This window comes from Euprymna scolopes, chromosome 33, assembly GCF_053919585.1.
Source record: "Euprymna scolopes isolate OS-2025 chromosome 33, ASM5391958v1, whole genome shotgun sequence".
NCBI classification, from domain to species: domain Eukaryota; kingdom Metazoa; phylum Mollusca; class Cephalopoda; order Sepiida; family Sepiolidae; genus Euprymna; species Euprymna scolopes.
Window position 1 is genome coordinate 57,940,778 of NC_136514.1, and position 16,615 is coordinate 57,957,392.

Sequence of the window (16,615 nt, forward strand, 5' to 3'; positions counted from 1 at the left end):
CCATTAGATAACTCACTGGAATTTACTAAATCTATAATATAAAGCTGAACGTCTGTGTGTGTGTCTGGTCACGAATAGACTCCTATATGGTTGACTATTATAGAAAACTGATCACATATAATGATAGATGTATCGAGACACAGGAATGGGTATGTTTGATCTGGCATAATGATGATTCATTAAAATTGTGGGGTCTGCGTATGCGCCTGGTCCACAAAGTATGGAAATAAAAAATTAAAAAATTAAAAAAAAAACGTTTACAAGTGTTTTTGATATAGATGTACATAATATTATTTTGATAAGTATGTTTTAACTTAAATAGGGATGGTATAATAAAATTGTGAGGTCTGCATTCGCGCCTGGCCTCCATAGAATGGAAATAGGCACAAATTTAATAAAGACTTTTCATATCTATCTGCGTACTTTGATAATTATGTTTCAGTTTGAAGAAATATGGTATAATAAAATTATGGGGTGTTCGTTCACGCCTGACCTCCATAAAATGGAAATATGTCACAAAGTTTAACAAGGTTTTTTAATATATATCCACAGAATATTGTGATAAGTGTTTCAGTGTGAACAGGTATGGTATAATAAATTATGGGATTTATCTATTTTATTTTTACTTTCATTATATTTTTCTTTGGTTTTGATAGCCCCAAATTCGAAGCTATCTTTTTACAACCCTTCCTTTTCATAACCTATCATACTTTCATAAATCAGAGTCCATTTTCTGTAGGCTGTTTTTGAACTCAATCAACGACAGGTACTTTTGCTAGTAGTATATAAATTTTTAAAGAGGATAGTGTTGTAAACTTTGTATGATTTGGATTCTTCAGACTACTGTTTTCATCTTGAGTGTTATTAGCACAACAGCTTTCTTGCGGTGTATCTTGTTAAACTTTCTGTGAAACTCAGGAATCTGCATGGAATTTCGAATCGAACCCTTTATTTAATCCATGAGGATAGCATGCTCTCATTCCATCAGTCATGACTGAGTAGAAGTCCTAAGTAATTCGCAATAGTATTTTGCATGTTGCCTGACGGTTGAAATTCAAAAACATGGTGTTGTAAACATAAGTGATCTAAAACCTCTGGTCTGCAAAGATCAGCAGCTCTCATCGGCCAGGACATACAACCATAGAGGAGAATGATGCAGATAGGTGCTTGGTAGACTCTGACCTTTGTGGCTAGCTTGATTTCCCGTCTAGACCACAAATGGAAATGAAAGTGGCACTAGCGATACGGGTATTAATATCTGTATCCCGTTGTCTAGTTGCAATGATGACTGAACCTAGGTACTTGAAGCAGTGGAGATTTTTTTATCATTTCCATCTGCGTCACATCCTTGCAACACCTCCTGTTGAGTGCGTCCCCCCTTCCCTCCCATGGGCTCTTCTTACAGGAAACTTTTGTTGGGCTTGTCATGCAAGTGGCTCATGTGAAATTAGGGATTCTTTTCTCAATGTAAATGCTGTGTATATTTGAATTAGAATTTTCAGTTAAAGAACCAATAAAAATAATTGAAATTTTTTAATAAACATTTATTTATTTAAAAATTTACAATCAAGTTAGTTTCAACACTATATGCAAGCATCGAATCAATTTTTTTCTTTTTCCTTCTTTGTGGCATGGTATTATTAGAAAAGTATTCTTAAACAGTAATTTTTGTTTTTTTTGTTTTTTTTTCAAATATTCCAATCGGGAGGATTACATGTAGTTTATATGATTTCAAACATTTTTCTTTTTAATCAGGAAATTTGGTTCTTAATTGATAGTATGCACTGGTTAGAGTACTTGGAAAAATCAATTGTAAAAGTGATATTCTTCTCAATTCTCAGTGTGGGCAACTGAAAAATACAATGGCAAATTACTTAGGTCCTCTATCCAGTCACGGCTGATGGAATGAGAGCATGCTACCCCCGTGAAGTAAATAAAGAGTTTCATTTGAAATTTCATCTAAATTCCCGAGTTTGATGGAAACATTCCCAGGTTCAACAAAATACACCTGAACACAGTAGGAGGTTTCATCAATCAAAACGTTGTGAAAATGACATTCAAAATGAGAACAGTAGTCTGAAGAATCCAAATATGATGATTAATTGATAGTATTCCAAAGGAGAAAAGAGGGAAAAGAATGTGTTTCAATTCACAAGAAAAATACTACCCGTAAAGAACTTTAAATAACTTTATCGGAAACAGATTCTTTAAAATAAATAATGCAACAGTGTAAAGTATGAAAACCAAACTTCGATAGGTAAATGGAATTTTTAAAAATAATTCAAAATAGGTTTATTTACTTGGAATTTCAGCAAACCGTCGAATCCTTGGATCATCAACATTGTTCACTAAAAATATCCGATGGGAATGTGTCAGAATGGCCACACCTGTTCCATGGAGGTTGTGAAAGATTTTGCATGTTTTGACTTTCACTGCTTTGGCTTCCTAAAGTAAAAAAAAAAAAATGTTTTAATAAAATTTAAAAAAAAAAAGAAATCATTCTGTGAACATATATGGCTCAAGGTAGGTACGGCCAATTTAATGGCTACTTCGGTAGGAGGGGGGGGCATGGTTTTGAATGCCGGCTAATCATAATAATTTTTTTAATTTTCGATTACTTTTTTATTGTGTTTGAAAGATTATAGTTTAAAGTTAATTTCTCTAAGAAAAAAAGTGTGTGAAATAAAAAATACATGGAATAATTTTATCTCAAATCTGAAAAAGCCTACATTTCACGTAAAAATTCATTATGACAAAGATCGCGTTTACATTTTTCTGGCAAGAAAAATATAAGTTTTCTGTAATTATTGAAAAAATTGCACACTAAAAAAATACAAACCTACGTCAAAATTTATCAGAATGTGTGTGTGAAATTTAAAGTTGATAAACACAAATAGGCGGGTAGTTGAAGAGAGGAGGAGGGTGAGCAAAACAGACTGGTTTTCTTTTCAAGTCTGTGCATCCATACTTACCAACATGGAACATTCGTATAATTTTTACCATTTTTTAGTTAAATTATTTTCCATGTTCCTGTTTTTCAATTTAATTTTTTTTACTTTATTTTCCAAGATTACATGAACATTATCTTACATTGATGATTATACATTCATGTGTGCAATGGAAATATTAGAATATCACATGTAAAGATTACGTTAAAAATGTAAGCGTAAAAAAAAAGTAGAAATAATTTTTGCAATTATACTTTTTTGTGCGAAAATATTAAATAAACAATGCTTAATTCAATAATAATATTGGTAGTTTGAGAAATTAATTTTTCTACGAGTTATATCGATTTTGTTAATATGGATTTTAAGGGCTTTTTTCATAATGTTCCTGTAAAAATTATTTTATTTTTTTTATTGTTACGAATTACGATGCTTTATTTACATAAAAAAAGCAAAAATAAATTCCTGCGTTTTTTATTTACTAATGAAAACCATAACTTTAGTAAAGGTATTTTTTGTTTAAACAAAATAATACATTTTCACTAAGATGTAAATAAAAATAATTAGTTCATTAGTTCATTATATTCGGCGATCATTATTTGATAAATACTGAAAATTTAACTTAAATTGGTTAATTTCCTGATTTTTCGTGAATTTTTAAGTAAAGGGGGGGGGGCAAAATATTTATACCTTTTGAGCATCGGCAGTCATTTTGCATGTACCTAGCTCAACGCAAACAATTATATTCTTTTATATTATAAACTACTTGAGGCAAAAATGTAACAACTTCTATCCCTTCCTCTTTCTTCTACTGCATTTCTCCCTCATCCCCTCTTTCTTCTTTGTCCAACATATTCCTCTCTCTGAATACGCACACACAAAGACTGGAAGTATCTAAATTTTCATGAAGAGCTTGCACAATTTTTGTATGAAACTAGATTAAACTAAACATAGCCCATATTACCCACCTGAGGCTGAGCAGATGTGTTCAAAAAATAATAATGATCAGTTAATTATTTTAATAGTGGATCCTGTATATACAAATATGTAAACATACACATATTTCTAACTTTATATGAATAGAGACATGTGCAATCAAAGATTTGCTATTTTCCTCACTTTAATCATGAGTTGGAAACCACTCCAGACAAGGCATGAATCCACCTGATGTAGGAAGCTAAAAAAATGTTAATACCATTTAAAATATAGATAACTAACTAATAATGTTAATAGTGTTATATGGATAGATTTCAATTCAGAAAGCAACAAATCTTTCCCCTTTTGTGAGAAACATCACATGAATTTGAGGACTAAAGGACAAAATAAAGGAAATGAGTTACAACGCTGCCAAAAGCAAACCTACGGTTCAATTTCTACTCTCCTAACTTGTGTTTAATAATTTTATTTACAATAAGGACAATAGCTATTGGTGGTTGGTAAGGTTTCATGTAATTATTAAAGGAAACAATCTTTGTCTTAGCAGCGTTAAACGTTACCATCCATTTTTTACCCCATTCCACTACAGACTGAAGGTCTTCCTCTAGGGTTTCCGCCATTACCGTAGATATGTGCTCATTAGTTTTCCCCACATGCCTGCTATAGAGCATGGTGTCATCAGCAAATATACCCATCTCAGAGACAATTTTATCAGGTAAGTCATTTATGAATATCAGAAATAATAAAGGTCCAAGGATCGATCCCTGGGGTACGCCCACATTTATATCAAATTTTTTGGACGTATGCCCATCAAGGGCAACCTGGATTCTTCTTTCATTTAAGAAGGATTTAATTATGCTAATCATTCGTCCAGTAATACCATAGGATTTTATTTTTATGAGAAGACTATCGTGCCATACCCTGTCAAAAGCCTTAGATATATCTAGGGCTACTGCACTCCCCTCCCGTGCCTTATCCAGTGCTTGATATTCCTAATAAGGAAACTAGACAAAAGTTTAATTCCCAGACAATCACTTGGAAAACATTCAGCTGGCAAAAATAAAAAAGGTTGTTCAGATTAACTAGGGTGTTTTAGGGACGGATTACTGAAAGATAAATTTCCTGCAGTGAAACTAACATAAAAAGAAAAGATATTCATTTACAATTCTCCCTGTTTTGGAAAAGAGAGAAAGAAAGGAAAAAAAAGAAAAGATATGAATTTACCATTCTCTGTATTTTGAAGAAAAAAAAAAGATAGGGAAAAAAGATATTAATTTACCATTCTGTTTTGAAAAAGAGAAGGAAAAAAGAAATGGTATTAATTTACCATTATCTCTGTTTTGGAAAATAGAGAAAAAAAAAAGAAAGTTAAGTTATTAAATTAGAATTTCTATATGTGAGAGGGGAGACCAACACTCCATGTGAAAGAGGAAGATAGTAAATGCTTATTAGAAAAAAGAAAATAGAAAGATAATATAGAGAAAAGTCGTAAATACAGTAATTGCAGTAAGAGAGGAGAGAAATAAATTGTCAATTAAAGCAAGTGTTTTCGGACGATTATAAATAGTCTCCTTCAGTTTCTGAAGAATCCACACTAGTGCTGGTCGCAATTTGCCCCAACTCAAGATGGAATTCCTCCGAGAAACTAAGTAGAAACATTAAATTGAGAACAAAAACTCTAGCTGATCCAGAACGTTTCATAAATTAGAAAAAAAAAGGATAACTATCCATTTCTTTTTTGTATGCAGACTACGTCTGAATAATTATTTTTGATAAGAAAACAATTGCTTGTTAATTATTTTTTTGCCGTTTTTTTGTGATTTGAAAGTGATTCAGTTTTTCACAGACATCAACAAACCAGACCTTTTCAGCGATGAAAGGTTGACTTTTTGTGAGAGAAGAAACCACTAGCAACAACCAATGATCAATGACCAACCTCGGAGACATCCCAAAGAGCGAAATTACTGAATTTTTTAGTATCTCCAAAAATCAATTGATGTGAAAATTGTGTTGCCAGTAACAGTCCGTAGGAGTGGCAGGTTTACACTATTTCTTCCTCTGTGTGGTATATTTTTAATTGTATTTGGTCTGTTGCATTCTGTTACCTGAAATAAGAAGGGTTAACATTCACAGGAAGCCAACTGAGCCCCTATATTGACTATCAAAAGAGACCTCAGGACTTTTACACATGTGTTGTCTACTGCCACTTTTTTCTTTTAATACAGAATATCTGACAAAGCAGGTCAGACAATTCGTTCGTGTCTGCCAAAACAAACCGTTATGTTCTGTATTCACTCAAGGTAAAAAAAATAAAGATTACATTTAGCTCTACTTCAGTATTGAGCACTTTTTGATACCTTTTTGACCACCCTACATTGGATTGTACATATATATATATATATATATATATAACAGCTAGTGGAAATATGAAAACTGAGTCAGTTTTTCAAGAAGGAACTCTTGTTTGTTACTGGGAAAATTTTTAATGTTTCTCTGCTGAGGAAGAATGTGAAAGCCAAACAAGATGTCATTTAAACCACTTTTCACTGATGGTATCTTTGCTTTTTTTATTAAAATGATTATAGCCAAACAAGATGTCACTTAAATCATTTTTCACTGATGAGTAATCAAAATAAACTTTAGGGTTCTCATATGCAAACTATGAATTTCCCAAAAGAAAAAGTTCCCGTTTTATATAACTGCTCCTACAGATAGGAAATAAATATTTGTAAATCTGAAAAATAAATTATTAATTAATACAGAAATAGAATTGAAATGAAATTAGTAAAAACATTGTTAATAGTTTTAACTGGTTTTTAGTTGTATCAGATCTTAAAATTGATTGCACCTTTATTTTTTATTTTATTTCTAAACTAATGTAACCTATGTTAGTTGTCACAGATGTTGCATAAACCTTTGGGTTCCTCTTATGCAAACTATGAATTTTGCAAAAGAAAAAGTTCCTGTTTTATATAACTGCTCATACACTGACAGGAAATAAATATTTGTAAATCTGAAAAATAAATTATTAAATAAATAAAAAATAAAATTGAAATGAAATTTGTAAACTTGATTAGTAAAAAAAAAAACATTATTATTAGTTTGAACTGTTTTTTAGTTGTATTTTATTTATTAAGATTATTTTTTACAACAATGCAAGCCACTATTTACTTACCTCCCACACAAGAACAGGGTTAGACACAAGGTCAGTTTTAAATGTGAGGAAAATCCAGTTCTTAAAAAGGGTCATTTTGTATTGGAACAAAAATAAAAATTGCCTTGGTCTAGAAGGATCTTTCCTTCACTGACCACGGATACAACAGATGAAGTGTAGTATCTGTTCTGATACTACACTTTGATTTTAGCCAAAAGGTTATTATTAAACAAGGGGGAAAATATGATGTTGTCATAGTCCTAGTTATTACATACTTAATGGTTAGTAAAAACATTGCCCTCATAACATTGAAATAGCTTTTCTATTATCTTATGGGACAGTGAAAGTGGTTATTGTTGTCAATCTGTTGATTTCTTTTCTGTCAAAATTATATCATTAATCCTCTTTGGGAAGAGTATAAACCTATCTTCTCTCTTTGATTATAGCTAGACTAGACTCTCAAACCTTGATAGGTTAACTAGACTAGAGAAGGATTGGGATAATTTTTTTATGGTATATCAACATTATAGATTATTTCTTGTTTACTATTCTGTCGTTTTTTTTCTTTTTTAAGATTATTTTTTACAACAATGCAAACCACTATTTACTTACCTCCCCACAAGGTCAGTTTTTAATGTGAGGAAAATCCAGTTCCCCCAAAAGGGACATTTTCTATTGGGACAAAAATAAAAATTGCCTCAGTCCAGAAGGATTTCTCTTTCAATGACCAAGAACAGAAGAGATGGACTTTAACTTATATTATTTGAATTATTCAGACTATTGTCCTTATCTTCTTACAACGCTTCAGCCAATGTCATCTCTAACCTTAACTTTGGAACCTGTACGAAATTTTGAACGGAATATTTTATTTAATCCATGGAGATATCAGCCACGATCAGACAAAATTTTTTAATAATTCATAATTGTATTCTTAGAATTTCTCATACTTGGGATTGAACCTTTGATCTCCAGAAAACTGTCACTCATAACTGTTTATTACTTAGCACTTTTATCTGTTGTGCCACAGGCACTTGCAGGAAAGATGAAAACAATATTTCAAATAATACAAATTATCAATCTTCATCTAAAAACTTTTTAAGCAGATAAAGCATAATATCCGTTCTGATAGGACACTTTAATCTTAAACAAAGAGTTATTATTAGGGCTATGACCACAGCATATTCTTTTCATTATTTTGACACCCGAGTATATATCTGACACAGTTAGACACAATTAATTAACCAAGAACCAAATCACTCTACATAAAAACATATAAGATATTAATGAATATATACCTGAGAATCAAAACAAGGAAAAGAATATGCTGTTGTCATAGCGCTAGTTATTACATACTTATTGGTTAGTAAAAACATTGTTTTGATTGGTTTTTAGTTGTATTGAGTCTTAAAATTGATGGTATCTTTGCTTTTTTATTAAAATTATTATTTGTAATACTGCAAGTCTGCATGCTGTCCTCAACCATTTAAATAGTTTGGTTGTTTTTGTTTTATGGGATATCAACCTTTTAGTTATTTAATGCTGAATCGAGTAATTATAAACCACTTGGAAGACAATATTTGATGCATTATAGCCAAAACACAGCCTAATTTAATGCACAAAGGCCATTGCATCCCTCTGCCTGCTCTACAAGTATTTTAACGGTGAATCCACTGACGAACTGCAAACACTTGTGCTCCCTCGACGTAAATATCCCTGACAAACCAGACAAGCAGCAAAATCCCACCTCTTCACGGTAAAGATACCTAGATGTAAGAGAGCCTTTTACTCCAGTAGTTTCTTCCCCAGAACTGCTAGACTTTGGAATTCCCTACTGGGTCCCTGCTTCCCCAACTGTACTGACATGCAGAAGTTCAAGTGTAATGTGAACCGACATCTTGCTGCCCAACTCCCTACACAGTACCCCTGATGCTTATGTCCCTGATAGTAGTCCCTACAACAAAGTGGCAATGTGCTTTGTTTGGGGTGAAAATGCAATTAAAAAAAAAAAAAAAAATTTGCCCGAAATAGTATTTAAATTATAAATACCAAAAATTAATCTTTGGAATAAACCACATATTTGTATAATGGAAATATTTTTTTTATGTTTTATTTTAATTTAAAGTTTGCTTATTCTAAAAAAAACAGCCTTGAAATAAATAATTTTTAGCTGTTTTTCAGCATTTTAAACATTGACCATCGATGAAATAAAGTTTTTTATCCGGAATCTTCTTAAGAATTGGCCAGCGTTTTTGCACACAAACACATACAAAAAAGAATACATCGTTTTTTTTCCAGCACCTTAAGAATTAGCCAAAAACTTGCACACACACACAAAGTTTTTGTTCAGCACTTTCCAGCAATTTACGTAACTTGCTCAAAATCGGCTGATGATAATGCTGTCCTTATTCTGCATGAGTACCAAAATAAAATGTGTTATAAATTTATGCATGTGTATTCAATCTCAACCTTTCAGGCTTTTAATCGAAAATCTATTTGATCTCTTGAAAAGCCTGTTCAAAGGGAGTAAACGAGCTTTGTACTGAGTTTTATTAGTAGTATTACAAAATAAAAATGAAAAATAAACTGACCTTATCTTCTAACTGCATGGGTACATTTTTACATACATATGAAAGAATAAAATGTAGGAGTAACAAAGAGAAAAAAGAGAAAAAAAAAAGAAAAAAAGAACACCATCTCTGATACAAACATAACTGTTTTTTACATTATTATAAGAATAGTGCATTCACATATTATTGGGTGAATCAAAAAGTTGTGTTATATAAGTTTAGATTGATTCACAAGAAAATTGCAATTTCAATCGACAAGTTCAATATTTAGTAATTTAATAGAATTTATAATGCATTTATTCCAAAATTTTGATTATTGTATTAACGTATAATAAATAATTCATACCGAAAACAACTCAACAGATTTACAATTTCTTCCAGAAAACAAATGATCCAGGAAATCTGATTCTGAAGAAAGGAATGTGCCTTTATGATACACAATCAATAATGTTTATGTACTGTGCAGATATTCTGGAAACAATTGTAAATCCGTTGAGTTGTTTGGGGTATAAATTATAATAAGATGATATAATAATAAAAATTATAAAATAAATAAACACACATATGCGAGGGATGTTCCAAAAGTAATGTCTATTTTTTTTTTATTTCACCTGAATGCATCAGAGGGAGATTGCAAATTGCATTATTATGATGACTTAACTTATGCATTCATGACCTAAAAATTTAATCTCTCTGTTGCAGATATTGACGGTATGAGACTCAAGAAAGCAATCCCTATTGTGGACGTGTGTCAGAAGCAGAGATACATCATTGAATTCCTGGCAAAAATGCATTGAGAATGATTGTGACTATGTAGAAAAATAAATTCTGGAGAATAAAAGGTCACTCGTTTTAATGATACCACTCCTGTCTTCACAGCTCTTCAATTTTTTGAGTTACAAAAAAAAAAAAATAAAATAAAATAGGCTTTACTTTTGAAATGACCATGTGTGTGTGTGTATATATATATATATATATATATATATATATATATATATATATACATGCTTATATCGATGCAAGGTTAGTGGGGCAGAACCCTGGTAAAGTGTTTGATAAGAAAAATTAACAAATAAAAACTACAGAAGATCAGAACAACATTCAAAACAAAGGGGACTAATATCTGGTTGCCTTTGTTGGAGTCTCTTCAGCCTCTGTTCTCCCAGAAATGGCATCTTGCATGCCATAGCATTATGGCTTTATGAGAGATACAGGATGTGAGACACCATTTCCAGAGAGATATAAACAGAGGCTGAAGAGAGTCTTATTCTGAGCTTCTGTAACACACTCACGCGCGCGTGCGTGCGTGCGTGTGTGTTTCCCCAAAACCTCTGTATGGGAGACAAAAAACTTGCTGCTATGGTTTCAAATGATCTGAAATAACAGCAAGGGGAGACTTGATTCCAAATATTTCTCATATGTTATATCTCCCCTCTTTTGGAAATAGGATAAGATTATGAATATCTCCAGTATCAAATAATCCTTATACACTGTGAAATTTATGAAAACCAAAGAAAGGAGATATAACATATGAGAAATATTTGGAATCAAGTCTCCCCTTGTTGTTATTTCAGATTATTTGAAACCAAAGTGGCAAATTTTAGTCTCCCCTTCATCAAGGCCAGAGGTTTTGGGGAAACATATTTTGTAATTCGTATGCAAAACTAGGAAAACAAATGATTATGATTGAAACACTTTATAGCTATAAAAAAGTGCCAAAAATAGGCCCCAGATGATGGATGATCACCTTAATGTGTAACCTTAAGGGCAAATGTCACATAGCCCACTACACAATTCAAGTCATTACCTTTTCAACGAGCTTTCATTTGTTAAAACCTGATTAATAGTCACTGAGATTTTGAACTTATAAAATTGCCAAAAAGGTGGTATATATATATATATATATATATATATAATATAATAAAAATTATAACACGGAAATTACATAATTGTCGATGCAATAATTTATTTCAACCTTATGGTATTTTCAAGCATCTAAATCAGACAATTACATTTTTGATACTGAAAAAAAGAAAAGAAAAGATCGGGCTTCGACACTCAAAAAACCAGAGGTGGTGGTAGTAGCAATCCACTTAATACATTTAATATAGAGGGGGTAGTAGGGATTTAAAAAAATAAAAATTAAAAATAACAAATAAAAATATTAGATTAGACACTTATAAGCGGCAGCTTGATGTAACCATAGATACACACACACACACACACACACACACACTCACACACACACACACGCAACACATACACATACACCTACACCCACATACACACACGCCTCTAAGATGTACGTTCTGACATGTAAATGCCTTGGCACGCGTTTACTAACCTAGGGAGAGAGGGGCGAAAGTATACGGATATATAGTGAAAGAAATAGAACAGCGCGTAATGGAAAAAAAAAAAAAAAAAAAAAAGGAAGAAAAAAAGAGGAGACAGTGATCAAATGTTAAGTGTCATATTAGTCTAGAAACTCTGAGAAAAGTAAGGGAAATAAACTGGATGTTGTGCACGCGTCCTATAGTTAATTGAGTCATGGAAAGTAGGTCTATTAAAAAAAAAATAAATAAATAAAAATAAAATAAAATAAAAAATAAAAAAATATAAAAGTAAGAAAATAAAAATAAAAAGAATATTATATATAGAGTTTTAAAACTATCTGTATGTTATTATGTAAAAATTAGTTAGAAATAAATATTATCTTATAATTCATTTAAATATTGTATTTGTAATATAATACTATGAATTTAAAAAATTGAGTCTTATGTATTTAATATTTTATATATTTCCATGTAAATAATTTTATTGGTGATTATAGCGGTCGTTGTAATTAATATTTCAATTCTTAATTGATTAAGAAGTGGGAAATTGTAATATTGGCCGCCCCCAATTCGATAGGACGTATCTAGTTTCGGTTAATATATACTTTTATTCACTCCGTACAACAAAATTATTCTCATGCACGCATAAAGAAATAAGTAAAATAATTATATTTTTGTGTTGTATCAAATCTAATAATATCTAGTTTTAGTATTTGGTCTTTTTGACTTAACTCAGTTTAATAACTAATGTATTATCTGCAGAGAAAAATTATTATCTTAAGGCTATCTCATTTATTTATAAGTAATTTGGATAAACCAGGTACTTCGGGAAAATATATATATATATATATATATATATATATATGCCTAACTTAGATTTCGGAACAACAAATCGTAAAGTAGTTATTATCGAGTATATACCGGACAACACTATAATTGCCAGTCGGGTGGGGTGGGATGGTTTATCGTAACTAATCTAGTGGTGTTAGATTCGGTGTCTTTACCATTATAGAATTCTCTGCTCGTCGGATCTAGAGTTATTGGTTATTTTAAATTTACATTTATGTCTACATCTGGCCATCAGTTCATCTCGTTTGTTTAGGAGATTACTGTGTTGGTACTTCAGGATTCTTATTTTTTCCTCGAGGCATAAACTGCATCTCTGCCTAAAGCCATTTGGAACGTCCGAATGACATAGGATTGACCATGAAATCACTGGGGATCGATTCTCATTTTTTAATAACCACCATTGTTTAGCTAACTCGGTTTTATTCTTAAGTTCTGGGTTATTGAAAGAATGTTTGTGGTCATAAAAACGTTGTTTCCAGCTTCCTGCGGAGATACCGAAGTAAACTTTTTTGTCCCTGTTATTATCTTCTGGGTGGATCGTGGCCTTATAAACCACGCACTCAACTTTACAATTACCGTCCAGTGGGCAGTTATTTTTCACTTGGCAGTTACATTTGTCTACTGTAGCCTCATTTCTATTAGAGTTGTTTAATATTTTATTATTATGAGTGCTAATTATTCTGTCCATGTTTTTAGTGCACAAGTAACTTATTTTAATTGTTTTTCTATTAAATATCTTCCTAAGTGGATTATTTATGGTAAAATGTTTATCTATTAGGTTCAAAAATACTTTGCCTATGTTTATGTTGGATAGTTGACAGTAAGGGGGATTACACCATATTATTTTCCGCCCTCTGTTCTTAGATTTATTTTTGTTTTTATTTTCCTTCTTAATATATGTGAGTTTTTCACTGTATCCGCTTATCTCTAGTGCTCTACTGTATAATTTTTTATTTGCTTCAAAAATTTAGTGTTTAGTGTTAATCGTTTTAGGTATTTGTTTAATTATGCAACTTGGATGGTTAGATCTAGTATTAATATAAGAAGGTGTGTTATTATCTTTATTGAACGGCTTGTATATCCCCTTTCTTAAGTCTAGAGTTATGTCTAGATAATTAACTTCTTTACAATTTGGGGTAATATCTTAATAAGATTAATAAACTTTCGGCTAACAAAGAAATTCCGGAAGCTGGAAACAACGTTTTTATGACCACAAACATTCTTTCAATAACCCAGAACTTAAGAATAAAACCGAGTTAGCTAAACAATGGTGGTTATTAAAAAATGAGAATCGATCCCCAGTGATTTCATGGTCAATCCTATGTCATTCGGACGTTCCAAATGGCTTTAGGCAGAGATGCAGTTTATGCCTCGAGGAAAAAATAAGAATCCTGAAGTACCAACACAGTAATCTCCTAAACAAACGAGATGAACTGATGGCCAGATGTAGACATAAATGTAAATTTAAAATAACCAATAACTCTAGATCCGACGAGCAGAGAATTCTATAATGGTAAAGACACCGAATCTAACACCACTAGATTAGTTACGATAAACCATCCCACCCCACCCGACTGGCAATTATAGTGTTGTCCGGTATATACTCGATAATAACTACTTTACGATTTGTTGTTCCGAAATCTAAGTTAGGCATATATATATATATATATATATATTTTCCCGAAGTACCTGGTTTATCCAAATTACTTATAAATAAATGAGATAGCCTTAAGATAATAATTTTTCTCTGCAGATAATACATTAGTTATTAAACTGAGTTAAGTCAAAAAGACCAAATACTAAAACTAGATATTATTAGATTTGATACAACACAAAAATATAATTATTTTACTTATTTCTTTATGCGTGCATGAGAATAATTTTGTTGTACGGAGTGAATAAAAGTATATATTAACCGAAACTAGATACGTCCTATCGAATTGGGGGCGGCCAATATTACAATTTCCCACTTCTTAATCAATTAAGAATTGAAATATTAATTACAACGACCGCTATAATCACCAATAAAATTATTTACATGGAAATATATAAAATATTAAATACATAAGACTCAATTTTTTAAATTCATAGTATTATATTACAAATACAATATTTAAATGAATTATAAGATAATATTTATTTCTAACTAATTTTTACATAATAACATACAGATAGTTTTAAAACTCTATATATAATATTCTTTTTATTTTTATTTTCTTACTTTTATATTTTTTTATTTTTTATTTTATTTTATTTTTATTTATTTTTTTTTTTTTTAATAGACCTACTTTCCATGACTCAATTAACTATAGGACGCGTGCACAACATCCAGTTTATTTCCCTTACTTTTCTCAGAGTTTCTAGACTAATATGACACTTAACATTTGATCACTGTCTCCTCTTTTTTTCTTCCTTTTTTTTTTTTTTTTTTTTTTCCATTACGCGCTGTTCTATTTCTTTCACTATATATCCGTATACTTTCGCCCCTCTCTCCCTAGGTTAGTAAACGCGTGCCAAGGCATTTACATGTCAGAACGTACATCTTAGAGGCGTGTGTGTATGTGGGTGTAGGTGTATGTGTATGTGTTGCGTGTGTGTGTGTGTGAGTGTGTGTGTGTGTGTGTGTGTGTGTATCTATGGTTACATCAAGCTGCCGCTTATAAGTGTCTAATCTAATATTTTTATTTGTTATTTTTAATTTTTATTTTTTTAAATCCCTACCACCCCCTCTATATTAAATGTATTAAGTGGATTGCTACTACCACCACCTCTGGTTTTTTGAGTGTCGAAGCCCGATCTTTTCTTTTCTTTTTTTCAGTATCAAAAATGTAATTGTCTGATTTAGATGCTTGAAAATACCATAAGGTTGAAATAAATTATTGCATCGACAATTATGTAATTTCCGTGTTATAATTTTTATCTTATTGCTCTGTTTACCACATTGAGCTCTCATACCCGGATTTCCTCTGGATTTATTCCATTATAACACTATATATATATATATATATATATATACAGTAGAACCCTAAGATACGGTTGCCCTAGAATACAGTTTTTTTTTTCAAGTTACAATGTGGAATACAATGTTTTTCCGACCCCTGTTTACAGTATTTGCCCCGCCTTATGGCGTTATTTATAATGTTATTTGATTATATACATGTGTATTATTTACTGTACTGTATTTTGTTACTGATTTTTAATGCTGTATCTCGGGGTTCTACTATATATATATATATATATTATTATTATTATAATTATTAAATACCTACAGACATTAGTGTTTCATCCTTTTGGGAATCATCAGTGCAGGGTGTCACGATATATATATATATATATATATATATATATATATATATATATATACACTAGACGACCCGTTGGGTCAGTATGTTATATTAGCTATGGAATTAATGTATGAGCGTGACACTTGTGACGTAAAGAAAATAATTTTTTGTGACATAACAGAAACATTTCTATGAAAGTATATTGAAATGAAAAAGAATATAGATAAATTTCTAGGAGTTGTTCTGTTTATAATCGTCTATTTTCGAAAAAAAAAAATCTTACAGCCATTGAATTATAAGTGATTTGCCATACTTAAATGTGCACTGAACAGATACCATAATACTTCAAGTTAAATTCAAATTTTTATATATCTTTTAATTTAAACGCAAAAAAAAAAAAAAAACAATTGGGACGCTGAAAATGTACACAGTAAAACAATATGTTTTATTGTCACGTTGATTATTTATTTGTAATGCAAATTAACAAAAAACATATTTTCAGGGTTATTTATTTATGTTGGTAGTGTAGAAGAAAATGTATGAATGT

At 31.0% G+C, this 16,615-nt stretch overlaps 1 protein-coding gene across 2 annotated transcripts in view; it reads right to left on the reverse strand.

Annotated features, from left to right (window-relative positions):
- The window catches only part of LOC145258238 (vacuolar protein sorting-associated protein 16 homolog), a 134,345-nt gene that overhangs the window by 70,867 nt on the left and 46,863 nt on the right, over positions 1-16,615 (reverse strand). For both annotated transcript variants that reach the window (XM_080116202.1, XM_080116201.1), the window contains exon 5: positions 2,301-2,445. In XM_080116202.1, the coding sequence (XP_079972328.1) occupies positions 2,301-2,445 (145 nt within the window). The remainder of the gene's footprint in view (positions 1-2,300; positions 2,446-16,615) is intronic.